The sequence below is a fragment of the Parambassis ranga genome, chromosome 13, assembly GCF_900634625.1.
Source record: "Parambassis ranga chromosome 13, fParRan2.1, whole genome shotgun sequence".
Classification (NCBI taxonomy): Eukaryota; Metazoa; Chordata; class Actinopteri; family Ambassidae; genus Parambassis; species Parambassis ranga.
The window spans coordinates 10,734,896-10,759,257 of NC_041033.1; the positions used below are offsets into that span (position 1 = coordinate 10,734,896).

At 41.8% G+C, this 24,362-nt stretch overlaps 1 protein-coding gene across 1 annotated transcript in view; it reads left to right on the plus strand.

Moving 5' to 3' along the window:
• Positions 1 to 22,869, plus strand: part of grm5b (glutamate receptor, metabotropic 5b) — a 41,141-nt gene extending 18,272 nt beyond the window's left edge. The window contains exons 6-17 of the mRNA XM_028419071.1: positions 11,883 to 12,118; positions 12,699 to 12,820; positions 13,334 to 13,458; positions 13,544 to 13,712; positions 14,044 to 14,170; positions 17,253 to 17,370; positions 17,453 to 17,639; positions 18,147 to 18,305; positions 18,491 to 18,616; positions 18,899 to 19,081; positions 19,696 to 19,862; positions 21,494 to 22,869. Of these exons, the coding sequence (XP_028274872.1) occupies positions 11,883 to 12,118; positions 12,699 to 12,820; positions 13,334 to 13,458; positions 13,544 to 13,712; positions 14,044 to 14,170; positions 17,253 to 17,370; positions 17,453 to 17,639; positions 18,147 to 18,305; positions 18,491 to 18,616; positions 18,899 to 19,081; positions 19,696 to 19,862; positions 21,494 to 22,559 (2,785 nt within the window). The 3' untranslated portion in view covers positions 22,560 to 22,869. The remainder of the gene's footprint in view (positions 1 to 11,882; positions 12,119 to 12,698; positions 12,821 to 13,333; positions 13,459 to 13,543; positions 13,713 to 14,043; positions 14,171 to 17,252; positions 17,371 to 17,452; positions 17,640 to 18,146; positions 18,306 to 18,490; positions 18,617 to 18,898; positions 19,082 to 19,695; positions 19,863 to 21,493) is intronic.
• Positions 22,870 to 24,362: the final 1,493 nt, after the last annotated feature.

Here is a 24,362-nt window from a genome sequence, read left to right on the forward strand (position 1 = left end):
CAGCAATATACAGGCACTCAGTAAATATACATCTCTAAAGGTAAAGAAAACAGTTTAAACATTATTTACAAGAAGAAAGATATAAAATATATGTACAAACACAATGGTGTGCAATTAAAGAGCTAATCCTTGTGAAAAACATTCAGTCAGAGTGTTATCTATGACACAGATGAGGTGTTATACAGTCTTATTGCTTGAAGTAAGAAAGATTTCCTGTAGCGGTTCTTGAGACAATGAAGCTGTCAGCCTTTTGGAAAAGGCGCTCCGTTGTCTGTCCAGTACAGGGTGGAGAGGGTGATCGGGGTTATCCATGATAGATAACAGTTTGTTCAGTGTCCACCACTGCTTCAAATGTCTCCATGCCAATGACAGAGCCAGCCCTCCTGAGCAGTTTATTCAGTCTGTTGGTGTCACTTGTCCACATTAAGCAGCAGGTGTCCCTCCAGCCCACTCCACAATCTGCCCACCGGCCCCCTTTGCTCTTTCTCCTGCCCACCACTTATACACCCCACTGTCTGAGGTGTATAAGGTGAACAGGAATGGAGAAAGCACAGTGCCCTGTGGGGCTGCTACACCACTCATCACCACATCACCGGACTCTATCCAGCCAGGCGAACTGTGGAACTGTTAGGTAATCAGTCATCCAGGAGACAGTGGACCCGCCAATACCCATCAGCCTTAGCTTACCTGTGAGTAATGGAGGCTGGATGGTGTTGAAGGCGCTGGAGAAATCAAAGAATGTGATTCTCATTGTGCCTCCACCATCCAGGTGTGAGTGAGCTCGCTGCAACAGATAGATGACGCGTCATCCACCTCCAGAGAAGATCTCACCTGTGGCCTCGGGTGGGCCAACACCAACCTCTCCAGCACCTTCATCACATGGGATGTGAGTGCAACTGGGCAGCAATCACTGAGACCAGATGGAGGCGACTTCTTGGGAATAGGAAGTAGGCAAGAGGGCTTCCAGATGAGTGGCACTCTCTATAGGCTGAGGCTCTGGTTGTAGAGATTCTGCAGAACTGCAGACGGCTGGCTGGCACAGGCAGAGGAGGGGTATGAAGACAGAGACGCTGAGAGCTAAACCTGTTGAAATACTGTAGGTGTTAAGCGCTGCCTCTCCCTCCTGTGATCTTCTTCATTCCAGACCACACCTTCCTCGTGTTGTTTTGCTGGAGTTTAGCTTTGAGCTTCCTCTTTGCACTCCCTCAACTTGTCCCACAGTTGGCGCTGCACCCTCCTCAGCTCCTCCTTGTAGGGAAACAACAAACAGTCCGTTTGGGCTTGACTGTGTGTTTACAGAATTTAATTTATTCTGTGATGTAGGTCATTTTGCTATTGATGTCTTCCCCATGAGGCTGATGGAGTGCCCCCAGTCTGTGCACTCAGAGCAGTCCTGCAGCCTCAGCCTTCTGTGTCCACCCCCTCACACTCCTTGTGGACACAGGCTTCTGCCGGACAAGAGGTAGAAACCTTGGTGTGAGCAGGACTAGGTTCATGATCTGACCTGCCGAGAGGGGGAAGGGTAGTGGCACTGTATGCCTCCTGTGCATTAGCAGACAGTGCACATACTAAGTGAAATCAGTTAGTGTTTTGTCCATGCTGACAGACGGTAGTTCTGATGACGTCAGCAGCTGCGTCGGCATCAGCTGTTGAAGGGATGTATGCAGTGACAACAGTAAAAATGAAAGAAATAAACTGGAAAACGCAAAAACCATTGCTGTTCCTGTCACATTCACTCACAGGACCTGCTGCGACAGGCGTCCACCTCGTAAGGCAGTGCTAACTTTAACTTCTTCCCGACATGTTAAGTAAAACAGATGTTTATATTCACATCAGCCAATTTTCTCAGTTACTCAATGTGATAATAGGTTGCAGCAATAAATGAGCCATCAGATTAAATGAACATTACTGAGTGCAGGCTGCCTTGGCAGAGTCTCACAAATCTTTTGAGGAAATGGACTCACACTGGTTTCTGACAAGAAGCTGTCAAGTTGAAATGACAAGTCATGAAGCAAAGGTCAGTCATGCAGAGGAATAGTAAAAAGATAGATATTGATGTGGATTCAGCAAGCACAGGCATCCTAACTTTTTTATTTACAGCTACATATACAGCGGGGTAGGGCTGACATAGTGTCAGATTATTGATGAGTGTGTCTGATTGGCTTCAGTATGAACGGTAATGATAATTAAAAATCCAGCAAGCTTCCAACAGACAGCACTCTGCAGATGGTAGCCAGGTTAGGCATCAACCCCAGAACATGTTACAAAGCAGTCTTTGGAACATTAGATATCAAAATGTTTAAGTTAGACATCCTCCCCAAACACTTACACCAAGCCCTCTCACCCATTTGTCTCCATCTCCACTGCTTTCCCTTTTTTTCCGGTGAGCTCAGTGAGACGGGTGTGATGTGTGCTGCATCACAGCCCCCGCACAGCTTGTTACCATAGTAACAAAGGAGACAGAGGGGTGGAAAAAACTGTAGAAAGACAGCAATAGAGGTATATGTTTGAAACGAGGGGAAGTTTGCAGGAGAGGGACACGGATGTTTATTTGTGTACTGTATCTGTGTCTCCATCCATGTCATATAATATAATAGGAGGTGTCACAAGTAAAAACTTGGGGGCAAAGCTATATAGTTTAAAGGCAATGTAACAATTTATTGAAGCTCTATACACTTTATAAAAATAGATTTTAAAAACATTTACAGCTCTTGTGAAACATAGACAAACTGAGGGTTTTATGGACTATGTAAAACAGAGATGCTTAGACAAAACAGCTCCAAAGATGAGTGTCAATATGTATGGCCTTACTTATGTATGGACTACTCTTATTTGGCACAAGTGTACCTCTAAACAGCAACTGATAATAATAATGAGCAGAGCTGATGTTAGGATGAATAAGATTATACCCTATGCTACACATTATGAAACATTTATTGCATATCTGTGAATCATCTGCATCAACTTAGCTCTCAGGAGAGTAAAAAAATAAAATGCCCTCTCAACATTGCTGACCTTGTCACAAAGAGTGCAGCAAAACCTCAAGATTTACTGCAAGGCTGGGGGATTATCAGTGAATGCAGACAAATTGAAAGTCATGGAAACCAAACGCGTCCTCAGAGTCGACAAACATCGCCTCCAGAGAATCCCTTGAAATGCTGCAAGAGAGTGGAATAAAATTCTCTTAAGTAAACAGGGTGGTTATCAACACAGCTCAATGCTTTTATGCAGTAATTACAAAAGCTAGAGAACATTTGGTTCATACGCAGCAATCAAAGAAAACCTAAAGAAATGGACAGAAAGAAAAGTTAAAGCATATGCAGACTTCACAGACATGATCTGACTATAGAGACAGAAACACTGCTACCCAGAGACCAGACTTCATAAATCAGAATATACACAAAACATATCTTACCCTCCTGCTCTGTAAAAATGAGCAGATCACAGAGAAATATTGAGGCTGGCCAAAAAAAAGTGTATGAGTTAAGCTGTGAAGAGCACATCAGTGAAAATGCAGACAAATACAAATATCTGCAGATTACATCATCACCTGCCATAAGAGTAAAGGCATCTGTCTAATGATACCCTTGTAAATCCACGTGTAGTCCATAATCATACATTTATGTAACAGTTCTTGCTTACTTGCAGCTATGTGCTGCACGTTATGTTATGCTATGCTACGTATTTGAAATTGCACTCATTGCTGTCATTATCATTATTTGTTATTAGTTTAATTAGTGTCTTGTGGTAGCCTGTGTGCATCTATGCTTAACCTCCATGCAAAAAAGCATTTAGATGTTAAGAATAAAAGACAGAGAAAGAGAGCAGTATTGGTTGGGGTGTGTTGGTATCACTGACATGTGAGGAGGTCATTAAAGTCTAGAATAACATGCAGCTAATTTGCTGTAGATCCGTCTGTTGCTCTCTCCCGCTCTCTCTCACTTTCTCTCTCTCACACACATGATTTTGTGAGCGATAAGCTGGATGTCTCGTTACTGCGCATTAGCTGCACCTCTTCTTGCTAATCCTTGCTGTCAAACTGACAGACTAGCTGTGTGTGTATATATGTGCACGCACACATATGCTGCCCTAACCAGTATAATTGTTGCCGTCGTGTAAAGCAGGGAATAGCTCTAGCTGCTTCTAGGCCATGGACCCATCATTAGGTTACACAAGATTGTCCATTAATGGCTGTGTGCTTGCATGTGTGTAAGAAGAGTGTGTGCATGCAGAGATCTAGAAACCAGTGACTTGGTATGAGAGCATATGTCTAGAATGTGGTGGCTTCATCCAGCAGATCATCACACAGGCTGGCTGTTGTCTGGTAATGGTGCACACTAACACAAAGGATGTTAAAAGTATGTCTTTATACAGTACATTACTCACATATTGTATGTGTGCTGATGAGTCACAGATTGCTGTAATTATTCCGTGTGTCTTATCCAACAACCAAAATTCATTTGGCCTGTTTGAAATGTAAATTAATTTTCCAGATAATTGCGTCATTTAATTTCAGACTCACCTTGCATTATGGGCTCAGAGTGGGGCCATTGCTTTTCGTTGTCAGCTAAATGTCTTTGCTTCAGCGTGGAGCTCCTTGGATGTAGAAAGTGAGAAAAACTGAGACGGAGAGAGGATCAGCAAAAGACTCAAAGGCCACCATGGTGCTAAAGATAAAGCAGAAATAAGAAAAGCCTGGGGAGAGAGCAATGTTACACTAGTGGTGTATTACCTCAGCAGGTGATATTACAATGTCTGGTGTGCTGCATATGAGAGATGACACTTTTATGTGTGAAGCAATAAAAAGTGATGAGGCCAGACCAGGAGGAATAGGCAGAATATACAGCCTCCCCCTGACATCATTCCTCCAGTTTTCTCGCTCTCTCACCTCTAACGTTCTTTTTCCCTCTAAACCTTGTTCTCATAGTGATACAGCCTTACAGAACAGTGCTGTCTCCTTTTTGATTCTCATTCTGTTCCCTAGACATCATAAGTCACTTTATCTTCTCCCTCTCTGTCTCATCTTCTGTCTCTGGATTTTTGTGGTCTTAAAGCTTCTCGCTCCTCTGTGCATTTAACTTATAGATCCCATTGTCTCTCCTTTTTTTTAATCATCCAATCTGCTCAGTTGTTGCTTCTCCACTGAATCGGCTGCTACAGTATATACTAGAAAAAATATATTGAGATGTAAAGTCAGAGTAGACCTTTAAAACTCATAGCCACACACCTTTCAAAAGCAGATATGACTTTTTTTGTGAAGCCATGTATATGTATGTTGTCAAACCATCTCTGTGTGCGCTCCTCACATATGTAACAACATCCAGACAAAGCCTGATTAACATACATTAAAATAAATCAAAAAACATTTGAAATATCATTTATTAAAATCAAAGACTGTGTTAAAATTGAGACTGCTCAGCCTGCTTTTTACATATTTTATCTGTTTTTGCGGTAGTACTGTTCCTGTGTGTAAATGTAAATGTGATCATTCATTTGGTTCCTGTTTTTATCGGCAACACAGTTATTTGAATAGGTCTTGTGTGAATTTAACCAGTGAATGTAACCAGTGTGTAGTTTTTGATCAAACTACACACTGGTTACATACGTTCTACATTGGGCCTTATTATATATAAAGCTTGTGATACAGCAAACAACATATGTGAAAAGCACCTTTGCACAGCCTGTTCATAATGTGAAGGGGTTCAGTTCATAAGAATACACTGGAATAGTTTTATTTTTGTAATGAATATGCATTCCTCGTTAGTATAGTGGATAGTATCGCAGTGGGATAGCAGGGTTGTCCAATAACCGGAAGGTTGGTGGTTTGATCCCAACTCCTCCCTAGTCACTGTTGTGTGTTCTTGGGCAAGACACTTCACCCTAGCCTGTGGCGTGCCTTGCTAGTCATTGTATGACACTGCTTGTGCAGCAGCCGTAACGAATACAGTATCTAAAATAAAATAAATAAATAAATAAATAAAATTTTATCCACAACTGCATCACATTTTTTTAGACTTAATGTAAATGACTTAAACCACAGTTTTGTCCCCTTGTGATGTGGTTTGATGTCCACAAAGCAGCATTTGACATATTATGCAAGAAGGACATTTTCCCAATGTCAAATGGATATGGAGTGAAGTTTCAGCAGGCCCTAAAGGTTAATACACATTGCTAAAGTTAGCATGCTAAAGGTTTGCAGTTATTTGGTTAGTTTGCATCACTACAACGTCTCTTCTCATTTTTTTCTCTTAAATATTTTTGCCTGCATTGCCAGCTTCTTTTGTGTCCATCTGATTTGTTGGTCACATATGAAATGAAGTGGCTGCTGTCTGACTCCAAGGGGAAATCAAAAAGGTTGCCACAATCTGAAACACTCTGTATGCCTGCTCTTGACTTAACAAAGTGTGTGTGGGAGAGTGTGACAAAATGAGTGTGTCCGTCTGTCCATGTAATTTTTGTAGAGATTTGAGGAGGTGGGGATATTTCTAATGTTAGTGCATATTGTATGTAAAAGTCAGGTTAATGTAACCTACAACTAGACTCGCATGAAATTGGAAAAGATAAAGACGGAGGGCATCCAGCTGTGGGGGAGAAAAGACAAGGAGGGGTGAGAGACTGTCAGAAAAACAAAGACACAGGGTAATGAAGCATGATATCGATAGATGAGTAAAAGTGAACCTGCTGCCACGGTAAGCAGGCACTGTCTGTTTTGTTACTTGTGTGTGTGTTATTGAATGATAGGCGTGTAAAGTGTTACGATCACTCAGAAAATGACACAGTTGGATACACACGCGTTCTCTCTCCATGTCACACACTCAGAGTTCTGCACCACCATGTGTCGATGCTTGTGAGACATCTCTGGCAATTGGCTCATGGGTTTTGTTGTTGTCACAGTGAACTTTGACCTCTGCTTGGATGAGGCTGGTGATAGATGAGGTGTCTCTGAGGTGGATAATAATTGACACCTGTTAATGTGCTTCAAATTTTTGAAGCACATTTTTTCTCTGCTCTCTCCATCCATTGCTGTGCCCTGTATTCATATCCCTTGCATATTGTGTGTCTAGCTAATTAATGCGGTCAGATTTTGTTGCCGAACTTCTGGTATGTGTGTATGTATTGTGCATGTGGTCTTTATGGCTGTAAGCAGCAGATGCTCATTTAGAATCTTAGCCAGGTTGCCATGGCAGCTAGAGAGCGGGTGGGTTGGGGTCGGATGGCATGTTGTTATTATTGAACTCAGACATTAATTACTAAAGTGACCTATTGGCAGCACAATTTCAGATCAGCTTCAAATGTTTTGCCAATACAAAGTCTGTGGTTTACCAAGCTCTTGGAGTTCCTGTCCCTCTCTGTGTTGGTTTTCGTTTCAAATCCCCCAGATTTTAAACCAACATGACAAAATGTCATAATCTGCCTAACAAAAAAATAATCACAGGTGATTTTAATGAAATTACATAATTATTCCCCATAATTCTGTACCAATACTAAAAATAAAATGTCTATTATGTCATTGAACATGCACGAGTATATATTTGCCAAAGGACCTGCAGCTTTATTGTGACCAAGCAGAGCACGACTGAGGTCAAAGGAAAACAAATAACACAAATGAACATTTACTCTAAGCTGTTTATTCTCAATCACTGTGGTACTACAACCAGCCCATTTTCATTTAGATAAAATGTTGAACAGGGATAGCTTTGTTTAGCTGTGGGGGTGTAATGATACACTCAGCTCGGGACTGGATTTAAAATACACAGCTCTTGTTTTAATACCGTCACAGTATTTTAAGTGTAATCTTTACTATGTACACGTTGTTGTCTTATCTGACATAATCCTACACATATCATTCCTATAGATACAGAGCAAGCAGGTGCAATAGTTGCGTAATACTGATTTAAAACACTATTATCAAGCTTCGATGATTTAAAGGGACAAAAGACAAATCTGAGGTTGTTTGTTTTGACAGAGAGAGAGAGAGAGAGAGAGAGAGAGAGAGAGAGACGGGTGCTACATTGACACAATATTGTGCTGCAGAAAGCTATGCTGCAGTATTTGATAACTTCCCTGTTTTGTGTGTTAAAATGTTATTGCACTCTGGGATGGATGTAGCATCAAGTTGCCTTAAAAATGCATGTACTTGGTGTGTTTATTGGCCCGGTGAACAAATCCACCTGGCAAACTTTCTCTAGAATTGTAAGAGTCTGGAATGTCTGGCTGAAGACAGATTTCATAACCAAGAAGGAGACAACTGGAAGTTAATAATCATTCGCAAATGAGTTCCAGTTTCCATTTATACTCTGAATGAACAGAATGGAAAGGCAATTGCCCCAGGCCTCAGTGCGTAGAATTGGTTTGTAAAAGTTCTGCTTAAGCTAGTGCAGTGGCCTACAACACTGGCATACTGTACTATTATGCAAATAGCGTTTCCAATATTAGTAGAGACAGGGTGCCTAATGTTAATTGAATAGTGAATAGAAAGCAAGTGTGTGTGTGACTGAGAGAGAGAGGGAGTGTGTCTGTGTGTGCATATACTTAAAATCCAGTGTGCTTCTAATGAGACACAAAGTACAGACAGCAGGTTGAGCGTGGGCTGGAAACCATGGCAACGGCCTTGGGCTCCTAGACGTGTGGAGAGAGACGAAGAGAGAGCCAGGATGTCATTTAAAACAGTTATTGTGATCAGCAAGGGAGTGAATGATTGATCAGGCTAACGCAAAATGACACACACACCTACGCAAACACACACACACAGACACACATTCATCCATTGCTCACAGTTTACAGTACATGTGTAGATATACACTGAACACTTCTTCCCACTTCTGCCCACACAGTTACATATCAATAATGTTGATCTGGTGTTTATTTTTATGTATGTTTGGTCAAAATCCTTTCAGCATGTACGTAAGACCCTATAGAGTCCAGTCATGAAGAGGGCAAAGAGTACAATGTTCCATGAGCTCCGTAGTATTCACAGAGCCTTCCACTGCACCTCTGGTACTTTTGTGCTTGGATAAAAGCACCGTGCCTGTCGTGTACTTAAATAAGGTGAGACTGGGAGGAATCAATTACCATACATTATCAGTGTGCGTTTGAAGCTACTGTCAATCATTACCAGTCACATAAACTCATTTTCACCCTTTATAAAACAATGCATGCCCTGCCATGGTTTGCCCACACTCTGTAGACTGTAAACAAAGAGTTGAGTCTGTTAGCTTTGATAATAATGTAATTGTTCTTCGCATGAACTTGCAGGTGTACTGAGTCAGCAAAGCTTCTCTGTATGTTTATACAGATGCAGAGATAATCTGCATCAAATAACTAGGCAGGTCACCAAGCTACAACTTGTGCACAATCCTTGTGAGATGCTGCAAATTACTTGGTTACATTGTGTCTCTTAGAAGCAGAGCCTAGACCAGCTATTGATAAACAATTCTCTAAATGTGTCAGTTAAAAATAAATCTGATAAAATTGTGGATGCATTTTCTATTTTTCAACATGTGTAGGAGTCCTTGTGATAAATAAGAATATTTATTCATTTATTAATTATCTAATTAAAGACAGAGAACAGAGCAAAGCAAACAGAATTTGCTTTGCTTGTTCAGGAGAGCTAACTGATCACATTACTTCCTGAAGGGACAATTAAAATGTTGATGAAACACTGCAGATCTTCCATTTCCTGCAGTTATAAGTGTCTATTTTTAATTTCTCTGCCAGGACAGACAGCACATTGTAGTAAAAGTTATGCAGTTAGTGAGAGAGTACAAGGAGAAACAAGGTTAAGGGCACATATTGGGTGCAACACCTCAGCAACACAAGTGTAAAATTACAAACCTTTCCCTTTGAACTGATTAAAGCAGCAGTGGTTGTGAACCTGTTTGTGTATGTGGCCAGTTCTGGAAGTCATTTTTGGCCTCTGCAGGTGCACCCTGCTGGGAAACTTGCCAAACAGCTGACAAGCCAAAGAATGAAAGGGAGAAAAATAATTTTACAAACTAAAAGAAGGAAATAAGAAACAAACAAATGCAGCTCGAAAGAGATAAAATATCCCCAGCATGGGTACGTGGGATATTATTTATAGGAAGTGCTGAGCCCATGGAAAGGACATATTGACAGATGGATGCAGTGGAATGTGACAGAGTTGGAGGATGAAAAAGAAGGGGAGGATGGAAAAACAGAGTGAACAGGCTCAGGGGGAAGCTGATGGTGTTAATGAGAGAGGGTACAAGATACAGATGAAGAGAAACCTGTAAGTAGAGACCTATTGATGACATGAGGACCAGAGTGCTGAATGTTCAGTGAGGTTTTCTGTTTTCACTGCCTCTGCCTCTCAATCTTTTTGATTCTATTTTTTTCTCATTGATAATATTTCTTCTCTGCCTCTCTCACACACCCACCCACTGTGTCTCTTATAGTGTCAGTACAACATTGTGTTATGCACAGATAGAAGCAAATTCCCACTATTCCATGTGTCCATTTCTTTCTCTGAGGAGAACTACTTATTAATATGCCATCCTCTATGTCGAAAGTATTTCAAGCTCCGCTGACTTACAAGAGTTATTTTCAGAGATATGCTTTTAAATCAAGAAGAACTATTGCCTGAAATGAAAAAATAAAATCTTGGATAATTCATTAAAACGAGTCTTGGCAGCAGAACCACCATCATACCGGCAACCTGTTTCTTCCAAATAATATATCATCCATTTACACGTATTATATTCTGATTTATTTAGGTAATGGAGCAATCTTGAAATGTTTCTATTGTTATTTATGACCACCACTCAGAGGCTGAGGGTGACAACAGCAATGACAGAAAAAAAGAGACAGACGGTTAGGGAGATACACTTGGACACACACACATAGACACAAACTCTAATCAGACCGAGACTGCAAGAACTGCTGTAGAAGAAAATTAGTTTTGTTCTCTGGAGGCTAAGAGCAAAAGAGAGAGAGACAAAGAAAGAGGGCAGGAAAGAAGGAAAAAAGGTTCTTTCTCATTTCCATCATTTCCACTGGAAGAGCTGAGGATCATTGTGTTGCTTGAGGCTATGTTGGCAGTAGCTGTGAAAGGGAAGAAGAAGAAAAGCTTTGTCATTCACATTCACTTCTCTCTCATTATCTCTCCCTCACACACTCATTTTGCCATCTGTTCTTCCTTCAGGAGCAGCAAACCCAAGTCTTTTACCCCACCACCACAAAAACTGCAGCAGCACATCCTCACAGTGTGTATTTTGTGTGTGAGCATAGTGAGGTAGTTATATTCATCTGCTGGTGTCTGACAGGCATGGCTGCTGAGCTGCAGCCAAAATACTCAGTTTGACCTAGATCATCTCAACACCCGGCTGCTGTGAGTGTGTGTGAGAGAGTGTGTGAGTGTGTGTGTGTACGTGTGTCTTTAGTGCATAGTAGTTTCTCAGCAACAATTTGGACATTGTCCATAATGATGTAAGAGCCACCTCACACGTCCTCTCACTCTGAAAATCATGGTGCCTTCTTCCACAGGGTACCTCTCAGATTGGTTGCTCTCCTGCTTTTGTGTTTATCTTTCTCTTGGTTTCTCGACTCTTGTGAGGAGGCTGAAGTCCCTCATGAAGTGAATACCTTCTATTGTGTTAATGTGTGGATTCACATTAGAGAATGACACGTGCCTTCTATATGATAACCAATCAAAAGAATGAAGTGTGTCTATAGCATACTGACAGACTAATCGCTGTTATTTCCACTTACAATAGTTAGATGTCAGAGTCCTTCAATTTATATATTTATTATTAGTTAAGCAGCCTATGCAGAATACTCAAGAAATATTGTTTTGATGTGAAACACAATTGAATGGGATAGCAGAGTTGGCCAATGTGTCTGTTTTTTTATGTGTTTCTCTGTAGTGACGGATGGGCAGACCGCTATGATGTGACAGATGGCTATGTTAGGGAAGCGGCCGGCGGTATCACTATCAAGCTCCAGTCTGCTGACGTGAAGTGGTTTGATGAATACTACCTTAAACTTCGTCCTGAAAACAACCACAGGAACCCTTGGTTTACAGAGTTCTGGCAGCACCGTTTTCACTGTCGGCTGAAAGGCCACCCACAGGAAAGCAGCAAGTACAACCGCACCTGTAGCAGTAAGTGCAGACACAAATAAAATAGTTAGGCATTTTTTTAATACAAGGTTGTTATTTTTTAGACCAGAAATGTGCAGCTGAGGTAGACAGCTCTATTGTCTTACAGAGGTAAGACAACAGAGAAAGCACCATTGTTTGGGTCAACAGCTACAGTACCACTCACACCTACACACAGACCATATGGATACACAAAGGGTTCTGGTTCATCTTGAGATATCTCTCGAGGCTGCAAGTGAACCTCCCTTTATTTTCATCTTTGTATTCATCTCCCGCCATCTTTCTCTCTGTGTTTCGTTCACAGCATTCATAGGCAAAACAGTATGTGAGCGCTGCATCAAAGGGAGTCATGTCTCATGTATTCTAATGAAATGGGACGTGAAATACAAATGAACGGGACACAGAAAGAGACAGAAAGAAATGAGATGTGGAGGTGGGAAGTAACTGATGGAGAAGAGGAAAGAGTGAGGTCTTTGATGTTTCATAAAACTAGAAAGGGAACTAAGAGTTTCTCTGATATACCTGCTTTTTGCTTTTCACCCTTCCCCTCCACCCTCTCTTCTCTACCAATCCACCTCTGCAGAGCGAGAGACCCTTCGGCAGCAGTATGCACAGGACACTAAGATGGGGTTTGTCATTAATGCCATCTACTCCATGGCATATGGACTGCATAACATGCAACGGGCACTTTGCCCAGGCTATCAGGTAGGTGCTGCTCTGATGGAGAAATGGAAGGAACTACTAGGACAGAGCAGTGTGGGACAGATCAGTATTGCTGCTGTGTCATTGTAGACTTTGTATCCTCTATCACATTACACTTTGCTAAGAACACTCAAGACTATGCTTTACTACCTTCTTCAGTAACTGTTTATTACCACTTATGGCTTTTGGGGAATTCAGTCGAAAGCGGGGGTCAGGTGACTGTGGAGGAAAGTCCAAAGTCAACAGTCAAATGTAAGGTCCTCAAGTATAAGCTTTGAAATGTAGGCTCATTATCATTATTGGGCACACACAAACCAGAGAGTGCGTCACATCCATGTGAGAAATCAAGTGTTGCCTGTCTTTGGTCAGTGTGCAGGTGTCTAAACACCCCCTGACTCGCATCTCTGATCAGGTTTGTTGCCGGGCTCCCAGTGAGCAAAGCTTGATGTATTGACCTTGTTGTGCAATGGTCATTCATAAATACACTAACATGAAACAATGTTATGCTGTTTTAAGGGGCTGTGTGATGCCATGCGACCTATAGATGGTGCTACACTGCTGGACTTTCTGATGAAAACCAACTTCACCGGTGTTTCAGGGGAGGGAATTTTGTTTGATGAGAATGGAGACTCACCTGGCAGGTAGGCATTGTTCTGTAGTGGATGGTTAATGTGCTTGTTCATGTGGGTCATGTCCACTGTGTGTATTTCCCTTGTTTTTTAATAGGTATGAAATAATGAATTTCAAAAAGATGGGCAAGGACTACTACGACTACATTAATGTTGGCAGTTGGGACAACAGCGGCTTGAAAATAGATGATGATGAAATCTGGTCCAGCAAAGAGTCCATCATTAAGTCAGTCTGTAGCGAACCCTGTGACAAAGGACAGATTAAGGTAAGCTGTACAGTGTTGGTAACATTACACATGTTTAAATGATAATCGCTGTCCAGTTTATAATTGTTTGACTTTTTAAAAGGAGTTACATACAGTAATATAATGGATTACAGGCTATTTAAATGATGAGCAATAAAACTCATTTAATTTCTGCATGGTTTAACACCAGCTTTCATTTAGGCTTTTATCACCCCGTATTATCCCTGAGGTCCTCTGTTTGGTTACATTGTCCCTTGCTCTTGTTTAACATCCTAAAGGGATGAGTGTTTTTTCATTGCTCTCTCAGACTGCTGTATGTAGACATAGACAGTAGGTGTTCTGTCTTTTCCAGGTGATCCGTAAAGGTGAGGTGAGCTGCTGCTGGACGTGCACTCCCTGTAAAGAAAACGAGTTTGTGTTTGACGAGTACACATGTCGAGCCTGTGAACTGGGATCCTGGCCTACTGATGACCTTACAGGTCAGTGTCTGTATGTTTGTGTTTGGAGGTTTATTTATAACATTTCAGAGACAGTAAAGGAATCACTTCACTAAGGAAATACCTATATAGAATAACTGCAGTGTATTTAGGTGTTCCACAGTGTAATATACAAGAGTATGAATCACTTTTTTTTCTTTTACCAATGTGTAAACTGATTGTGACAAATGAATTAGAGCTAACCAAAATGGGGGTTACAGTGCTATGCAAATATCCATAAAGAACGTGTTCTATTAGCCAAAAAAGATGGAGACTATTAACAGTTAGTTGACACTTTCATAACATTTAATACAACTTTATTGTTCTCAGTTGTGGTACTATATACATGGTATTCAGACTAGCCAGGAATGCAACACAAGAGTGCAGTGCAGCAGTCAATAGCTGCAGAATTGATCAAAGTGATATGCAGAGAGCTTCCTATGTAATCTCTGATTATGCAGGCGCTAACAGCTGTATGCTGACTGCAGATCATGCCTCAGGTCAGGTGTACTGTTAATCAGGATTTTTTTTAATTCGTATATTTTAATAAACATGCAAAGTGCACGTTCATGGACATTATTGGGACCATACAGATTCTTCCTGTAGATTCAGATTCTTTACCCCCTTGATCCTGTTGTTACCGCATATTATTATACAGTAAATCTTACACCAGCTATACTAGAGAGAGGAACTGACACTAACAGAGAGTCCCTCGATTTCAGCCTCCCATCCACTCCCTCTGTCTCTCTCATCTCTTCAATTTGTAACTGACATGGTCAGTAGTGTTTTAATTATTCTGCATCAAGAGCAGCTTTCTATGCAAATACAATTCGGTTGCGATGAAAATTTATTTCCCCTCCATTGCGTTAGAAGCGGTTGGATATTGCCTTGTTATGCTTTCAGCTGCTCATTATGTATCTCCTCACCAAGCGTAATGATTAAAACATGAATCGAGCCCCGCTGAAAATTCAGATGGAGCTTCACTGCCAGAAACAGAAGAGTCTTTTAACTAAAACAGGGGGGTAAACCAGTGTGAAAGTGATAAATAGAAAGCTGACAACAGAAGTAACAAGACAGTAAAGAACAGGAGGCTGATTGTAGTTATGTGTTAGTGTATAAAGTGTGTTTGTGTGTGTTGTGACTTGAGTGTGTCTCATTTAATCAACATTAAGTGCTGCATGTCCCCCTGTGGGACTATATGGAACAATAATAATGAGGTGTAAACAAACCGCTTGCCCTGTTCCTCTAACAGACATTGTGATCTCCTTCCCTCAGGCCAAAAGTAAGGACATAAAAAGTGTAGGAGATGAAGAGAGAAAAGGATAAAGAGGCACAGAGAGACAGGGTAGAGCAAGGTTCCCCTATTGAGGTAAAGTGGGTGTGAAAACTACAGAAAGGATTGTGTTTGAGGCAGCAGTAGAGCAAAAACAAGAAAAAGCCTGTGAGAAAAGTGACTTGGAAACATAAAGTGATGGTAAAAGTGAGTCTGAAAGAGAAATGGAGACGAACAGAGACTCTGACACAAGCAGCAGCCACTGAGAGTGAGAGGTGCAGAAAAAAGGGAGGATTAGCTTTGGGATTTGAGTCTCTCCACTGATCGGCAAAAGTTCCACAGTCTGAGTCTGAGAATGTTTGAAGGAGTTTGCTCAAAACTTTATATTGACTCAACTCTCCAAATGGTCCTTTATCCCTAATGTACTAGTTTGGCTTGTGGTCAAACTGTAAACATACTTCTGCTGGGACTGTGAACTAATTAAGTATTAAAATGCTGACGTAGCCACTGCTTTTCAAAAAGCCTGTGAGGAAAAAAATACTGGTCTGGGATTTTCAGTACAGCATCTAGATTTATGTGGGCAGGAATAATTGGAGTTTCCTCCCACCTTGCATTTTCACGGGTGGGTGGTGTTTACAGAGTTTCTGTAGCCCTTGTTTTTTTAAAGGGGGGGATTAAGTAGTAATTTAGCATTACAGTATGTCTGTTATGTTAAACAGTTGAGTTTCATTTTGTTAAAGCCGCTTTGAGTTTACACATTCATGAAGGTTTATTTTCTGTTTTTTTAGATTGATTCATTGAAAAGCTGTTTCTTAGTGATAAAAGCCTGGAACTGGGCCCCATGCTGAATTCTCCCATCTGACGTTTTCCCATCTCCTTAACTCCTAGTCAGCAGTTAGGTTGCATTTTATGCCCCAAGACCCAACCACACTGATCTAATAAACCCTGTTAAACATGTTAAAGATTGAGTTATTAGAATGCTTAAGTCTTGTTTAATGACTCTTCTCTCGTTTTGTAATTGGCAGTGCTGTACTCTGTGTGTGTGGTGTGTGTGGCTGTGTTAGAGAGAAATGAAGTAAAGCAAGAAATTAAAAATCTTAGTCTTGTGAGAGTCTTGTGCACTCTGTCTTTTGCAGTAGCTTGATAATTTCAGTAAGTATCAAGACAGATTATAAGTAGAACTGTCCCTTTAATTAATGACACTTTATCTTCTATCCAATAAAGAAGACAGATTTAGAGGAGACAAGGCCATGAGGGTCTTGATCAGTGGGGTATTGCAAAAGAAATGAGTGACTGGAAACAGATGAGAAATACTGAATGACAAGGAAATTAGTAGAGGAGCAGTATGTATATTTAAACACAAAATCACCCAGAATGAAGGTATGTGCAGAGTTTCACAAGTCAACAGTGGATAATAATGAAGCCATACTGAGAAACAGGTGTAATACTCATAACTGTCAATTGATTGTAACTAAATAATCATTAATTTCCATTTAAGGAGAACTGTTATAATATGATGTGTTTAATGCTAAACTTGAAGCAAGCTCTTTTAAGAAACCTTTATTAGTCCCACAATGGGGAAATTGCATACAATGGGGAAATTGCATACAATGGGGAAATTGCACACAGAATGCACGCTCTCAATGCAACAAATCTGGTGAGTCGGGTAACTTTCCCCACTGTCTCATCATACATGCCTCCAGCCTCTACCCGTGCAGCCTGTTTGACTACACTGATAGCCAAATTCAAAATGCAAACAAGAGAAAATAATGAGAAATATATCTTCACATATTTCTCTTCATTCTTCTCCAGGCTGTGACCCAATACCAGTGGAGTACCTACGCTGGGGAGACCCAGAACCCATTGCTGCTGTGGTCTTTGCCTGCCTCGGTCTAATGGCAACATTCTTTGTTACTGCAGTCTTCATCAGGTAACAGTGCAAACATGTCTGTGCTTCATCACTTACATGTGTTTGTTTATCTACATAAATATCTGAATGTGTGTGGGTCCAGGTTCCGGGACACTCCTGTGGTGAAATCTTCCAGCAGGGAGCTGTGTTACATCATTCTAGCAGGGATCTGCCTGGGATACCTGTGTACCTTCAGCCTCATAGCCAAACCCCACGTCATCCACTGCTACCTCCAACGCCTGGGAATCGGCCTGTCACCTGCCATGAGCTACTCTGCGCTTGTCACCAAGGTAAGGACTGAAATAAGGAACTGTGAAATAAGTATGAAATGGATGGTGCATTGTTAATCGACTCACCTGCCAAACATTTTATTACAGTGCCTGCTCTTTCCAAACACTCTTAAAGAATGACTTTCCAGATGGTTGAATGTGACAACGGCTGAGTTACCTTCAAAGACATTGGTCTGACATCCTATACACTAATGCCAATCAGTCCCAGTCATGCCAGAGTCAGCAGCAGGAGAATACAGCTGTATGTCAAGGGAGAAATGGGGACTTAACTAATATGGACAAAACCAGAGGCGCCTGATAGATTATCATTAATTGAGGTGATATAGATAGGTCTGTACAGGCCTTGCCTTCATCTTTTTGATGGGCAGATGGTTCATCCACCCTAGTATTTTATGAAAGTACCTGTCATTTTCCACATCTCATATGGTACTATGTAACAAACATAGGGTAATATTTAGCATACATGTTCACTGTACCCACTGATGATGTTTTGTATTCTATCCCCAGACAAACCGGATCGCTCGAATTCTGGCAGGAAGTAAGAAGAAGATCTGTACAAAGAAACCTCGCTTCATGTCTGCCTGTGCCCAGCTTATCATTGCCTTCCTGCTCATACTGCTACAGCTGGGCATCATAGTGGCTCTTTTCCTCATGGAGCCTCCTGAGGTAGGCTCTATGCCTATAAACTAAACCATCCTTCTAGGACTGCGTTAACATGAATCTATTTGTGAACAGACCGAAAATAGTTTATTTGCTTTTGTTGTCACATACTTGCTGTCAACATAGTCTTCCCGATGAAGCAATGCAGCATTGTCCCTGTTGAACTTTGAGTCTTTGCCATGTGTCTACAGGTGATCCATGACTACCCCAGCATCCGCCAGGTCAACCTCATTTGCAACACCACTAACCTCGGCGTGGTGGCCCCGTTGGGTTACAATGGGCTTCTCATACTCAGCTGCACCTTTTATGCCTTCAAGGTACAAGCCAGAGTGATTGAACTATTAGTGAACTATTGTCCCTTTTTTGCCCTATCATTTTTTCTGTAACACAGTATTTGACATTGGAAGGTATAGACAACCCAAGTGCTAAAACACAGGAGTTATCAGAAATGACTGTACTGTGATGTTGCTGCTGTAAAACCTCTTAAGATCAGCAAATGAAGGGCTCTTGCATCTAATATGTCAACAACAAATTTGACTTATTCCTCTTTCTCCCCCCTCTGTGTCACTCTCTCTCTCCCTTACTCTCTTTTTTCCAAGACCCGCAACGTCCCAGCTAATTTCAATGAGGCAAAGTACATTGCCTTTACAATGTACACCACCTGTATTATCTGGCTGGCGTTTGTACCCATCTATTTTGGCTCCAACTATAAAATTATCACCATGTGCTTCAGTGTCAGCCTCAGTGCCACGGTGGCTCTGTGCTGCATGTTTGTACCCAAGGTAAGCTTGAAGCTAAATCTCTGTGTGTCCTCACCTTTGCCTCATTAATTGTTATATTGTTGTAATTTCAACCCAGCCACAAAGTAACATCTCAACAGCACTAAAATCTTTCTGTATACATTTTATTAATAGAGCACGTCTTTTTGTGTTTATTCATGTTGTTGTTTTGATTCATGTTGATGGTAAAGCTCAGCAGCCTCTGAGCTAACCTTGTCTTAAGTGTGGTAATGCACAGGCAGCACTCCACTTGTAATTGAAGGAGAATGTTCAAGGCAGCTTTTTGAAATGAATTATTAAAAACTTAAATTTAATTTTTTGAAGCTCCCATTTAAATTACAATCACGTATACCCACTTAATAATAGTTAAATATTCCAGTGGAGACTCAAGCAGAAAGTCTGAGCTTTGACAAAACGAGAAATTTAATCAGTCAAACAATTTGCTGTTTCTTTTAAGCATCCTCTTTTTATTACAATCAAGGGCCTCCATTACTCTTCTTGAAATAACATTTATTACAAATCATCAAAGAGTCTCCAGAAATCAGCAGAGTGCTTCTTTAATGAATTTTTCCAACTGTTTAAATAACCTGTTGAACATTTTCATTATTTTATATTAGGTGTACATCATTCTGGCCAAACCAGAGCGTAACGTGCGCAGTGCCTTTACCACTAGCACAGTGGTGCGCATGCATGTGGGCGATGGCAAATCGTCCTCAGCTGCCAGCCGTTCTTCTAGTCTGGTTAACCTGTGGAAACGTAGAGGCTCTACTGGAGAGACACTGAGGTACATCTGTGACTGTGTGTGTGTATACACTAGAGGCTTCCTGGCCAGGTTAATACCAGGTTACTTGTCAGTTACAGTCCAAGGCACCATTTCTATAATAGCCCCACTTTAAGACTATTTATGGTGTGCATGTGTGTCTGTGTGTGTGTCTGTGAGTCTGAATTCTCTGAGAGATTGATTCCCTGAACTCCTCTAAGTCCTCCTGACTGTTCATCTGACCCCAACATGAACTGCAGACAATTGCCTAATGGAGACATGGCAGAGAGGGAGAGGCACTGGAATGAACTGAAGAGGGGACGATAAGAGGAAGATAGGAAAGAGAAATATAGAAATAAAGATGACGAGCAGAAGTGATACAGAACAGAAAGGAGTAATGTGAAAAGCAGACACATAATAGCTTTCACACCCCGTTTAAGGCCATCACAAGTCATCTACAGTGACATGGAAGTGATCAAAAAACACAAAAGAGTGATGCACAGCCACTTGGCCAAAATGAAAAGGGGGGAAAAAGACAGAAACACATTTTCGTTTGTCAGCAGGCTACTCCAGCTCACCCCGCTTGGCAAGCAAGATTTCAATCACGCTCTTGAATGTCAGGAGTGTTTCCATCTCCGTTCCCTTTATTTCTCTCTCCCCATTCCTATCTCTTTTGGTCCTGTCGTCCTCTGTGGGTGGTGGTAATTGGCAGGGCTGTCTGTCTGTTCAGTGCTGGGAGCTGCTGCCTTTGAGATGCTGTCATTGTGCAGACTGAACAGACACAGACAGACATAAATTCAGCAGGCCAGAGGGTAAAGAAGAAATATTTGAAAGAAAGAAACATTTCATTTGGTGTTTGAACAACATGTTTGAACTGCTGATACTGCTTGGTTTACCAGCCAGTAAAATTAGTAAGATCAATGTAGTACTCTCTTTAGTAGTGTACATCTGGCTGGGTCTGTACAATGTGGAGTCATCCAGTGGGATCAAACAAGTGGAGGACCACATTGTGTGAGTGTGTAGGTGAAGGTCCACACATGTAGCATCCAGATGTATGTGTGGGTCTGAGCATCACCATGTATGCCTCAAGGGTGAACTGAGTTTGTTTCACCCCAGACAAGGAAGTGTGAGGTTTAATCAGGAGTTCCACTATAGATTAATCACACTAATTAACCTGACAAAAGGATGGAGGAGGTGGGGTGGTGAGGGACGGAACACTGTGACCGATGTGAAGCAGAGGAAAATTAAAAAAAAAGAAAAAAAAAGGAAGAGAGAACCTGACAAAGAAAACTGAAGAGCAGACAAATATTAGGACTGAAAATATTTATAATTTAATTAATCAGTACAGAAATCAAACAGGTTCTCAAAGCTCCATTTGTTTATATTTGATTGCCATTACTCATAGACAAGATAAACTTGAAATTGAATTATGTGTGCAATTCCCTGAAACAATTATTTTACAAGATGCATAAAAAAAGTGTAAAAACATAGTAGTTCAAGAGTGAGGCAACTAAATATGTTTTTCCACTGCTCTGAGTGGCTGTTTCATTAGTGTGTGTTCTTGTTTTCGTCATCACTGCTGCAGTTTTACCAATTTGCTAAAACTATTGCCACTCTCAATTCCCCTCCCCCATTTCCTCTTTCCTCTCCTGCAGCTCTAACGGTAAGTCAGTGTCCTGGGCTCAGACCGAGCGCAGCAGCTCACGTGGGAACCACCTGTGGCAGCGGCTGTCCTTCCATATTAAGAAGAAGGAGAACAATCAGACTGCCGTCATAAAGCCCTTCTCTAAAACCTCTGAGGAGCGTTACTGTGGCACAGCTGATCTGCCACCACACATTCCCCTGCCTTCCCCTCCGTCCATGTCCTCCCTGCCCAGTCATCCTGACACTGGCACAGACAAGACCCTGTACGATCTCTCAGAAGCAGAGGAGTGCTACTCAATCACATACCGGCCACAGACACCTTCGCCCATCAGCACTGTCAGCCAGAGGATAGGAGCAGGTTTAGGGGAGGAGTCTCAGAAGTATCCGAGTAGCATCTGCAGTGGTGGCAGCGGCAGCAGCTGTGGACCTCCCAGCAGCGGCTCAGCTGTGACTGGGATTGACGGCCGTTTGGTTGCTGTTGACGACCACCCGAGAGTGGGGCAGAGTTCACTCATGGATCAGATTAGTTGTGTGGTAAACCGCTTCACTGCCAATATCAGTGAGCTCAACAGCATGATGCTCTCATCCTCTCCAACGCACTCACACACGCACAAACACACGCCCCCGTCTCCCCATCCTAGCGACCCTTACCTGTTACCTCGTGAACTCCACATGCCTTCAACACTCACCACCTTCGCTGACGTGCAGCCACTCCCCCCGGTTGAGTCAAGCTTGGGGGGCCGTGGTGGCTGTCCTATTCACTCCATCCCTCATTCACCTTACCCTCTCCCACCCCCTCACCCCCAGGCCTCCCCTTCTATATCCCCCATGCGAGGAGGCCTGGTCACCTGCCTCACCGAATCCCCACTGAGGAGGGTGGAGCTTGAAGAGGAGCTTATCGCTTTGACTCCTCCTTCACCATTCCGTGACTCTCTGGCATCCAGCAGTGGCTCACCTGTCTCAGAGACAGATCTGTGTCTCCCACCGGTCCCCTCCCATCCTCCCCCGTCTCCCCCTTCACCCAGGTACAGCAGACTGACACTCAGAAACTACAGCCAGAGCTCGTCCTCGCTGTGAGGTTGTTAACACAGAAGTGAAGAGGAGCACTCTTAATCAACAGAGGTCATAAAGTGAAGAGGACGGATAGACTGAAATCCATTCATTCCTGCGTGGAATTAAAACCCTGAAGTGTTCATGGAGGGCTGGTTGGTGAAGACGCCAAGCTGTGTTTGTGTTTACATGTTTGCAGTGAGATGCAAGTGTATTTTCTTAGTGCCGTGTCTCATGAATGATGAGATTGAAATCCACAGAAATGGGCGCTGTAACTTTCACGCGTCAGCAATGCTAGAAATCATTCCTGATGGTCTGGTTGTGTGTATCGTTTAGGTTCGGGTCGTGGCCTTAAGGTAACTTGGCTATCAACTAATTAGAGATTGTGAACGTGTGTGTGTTTGTATGTGTGTAGTTAATGACGGGTGACATGAGAGCAAAGTGCGTTGATGTTATGAGTGTAGGAACTACACAGAGGCTATCAAGGGCACAAACGTATTTGCTCACAGACACACACACACTGAAAACACGTGTGAGCACACCTAATATAATGTAAGGGAAACACTGTAAATACATGAGAGGTTATGGATTTTTCTTTGATGATAAAATCCAACACGCTTCTGACAAAGTGCATTGTGTTAACAGTGTTAACACACCATGGCAGTGTGTTACTTGTGTGTGTAACTTTCTGACAAAAAGCATCTTTTTATTGTTTAAGTCTGACCCCACTACAAACAGCTTTCATGTCCTCAGCCCCTCTTTCTCTTGCAGCTTTCTGTCGTCCTGCTAGAATTTCAGTCTTTTCTACTCTTCCACTTCAGAAGTTTGAATGTATATTTTCTACATAATTCCTGAAGCAGTTGGGACCAACTCTTTTTGTAGCTTTCTGTCTGTCTCGAGAAAGAGGGAGAGGAAAGGAGGGACTGACAAGACCAGGCCTCGTTTCACCACTAACATCTTAGTCATTTTATCTTTTTGTTTATTATTTGAAGAGCTCAAAGCTACAACATTTGTCATCACATTCTGTGGGGCTTAGCTTGATCCCAGTCGTGACATCTTCTGTGTACAGAGTGTCACCAGGACGCAGTTACATTGCTTTGAATGGGATTAATTACAATCACAGCCATCTCAAATATCAGTGGGCACAAAATGATAGAATTAAGCTGAAAGAGAGTCTCTTCAGAGCTTTTTTTCTACATTGAAATATCCTTATAGCTGGAACACAGAACAACAGGACAGCAGAGATGATTTCTCTAGTGCTGATCAAAATACACGGACAGGACAGTCACCCAGAGCTTATGCTGTATTGACATCCTGATTGTAGGGAATTTGCAGTCTTGTTGATTTAGATGAGACAATCGATACCACTCTCATATCTGTCAGCTGAATATATAAAGTCCTTGCTAGTTGCCTAGCAACCTCTTGGTGATAACAACATTCAGGGGAGTCATGGCCAAATTATAGTCTTGCACATAAACCCCTGTAAAACCACACTGTGTCCTGTTTACATTTACGTTATTTACTTTTTTCAGTCTGTATGCTAAGCTACCTGGCTAAATTAAGTAGACATAGCCTACTTACTGGATTGGAAACAAGAGGTGGAACTATAGTTTCTTTGCAACATTAGCAGTTTGTTTGAAAAATATGTTTTTCTTTTTAATTTTTGTCAGCAACATGTTTAAATAATATTTTCAAAGCATAAGGATGCAGAATGTGGTTTGTCTGACAGACAGAAGTCAGTCCATTTGAAAAGAGCTCAGGCACGGAGAAGGCATCATATCATCAACATATCCAGATGTCTTTACATGATATAGATATGACTTCAGTTTG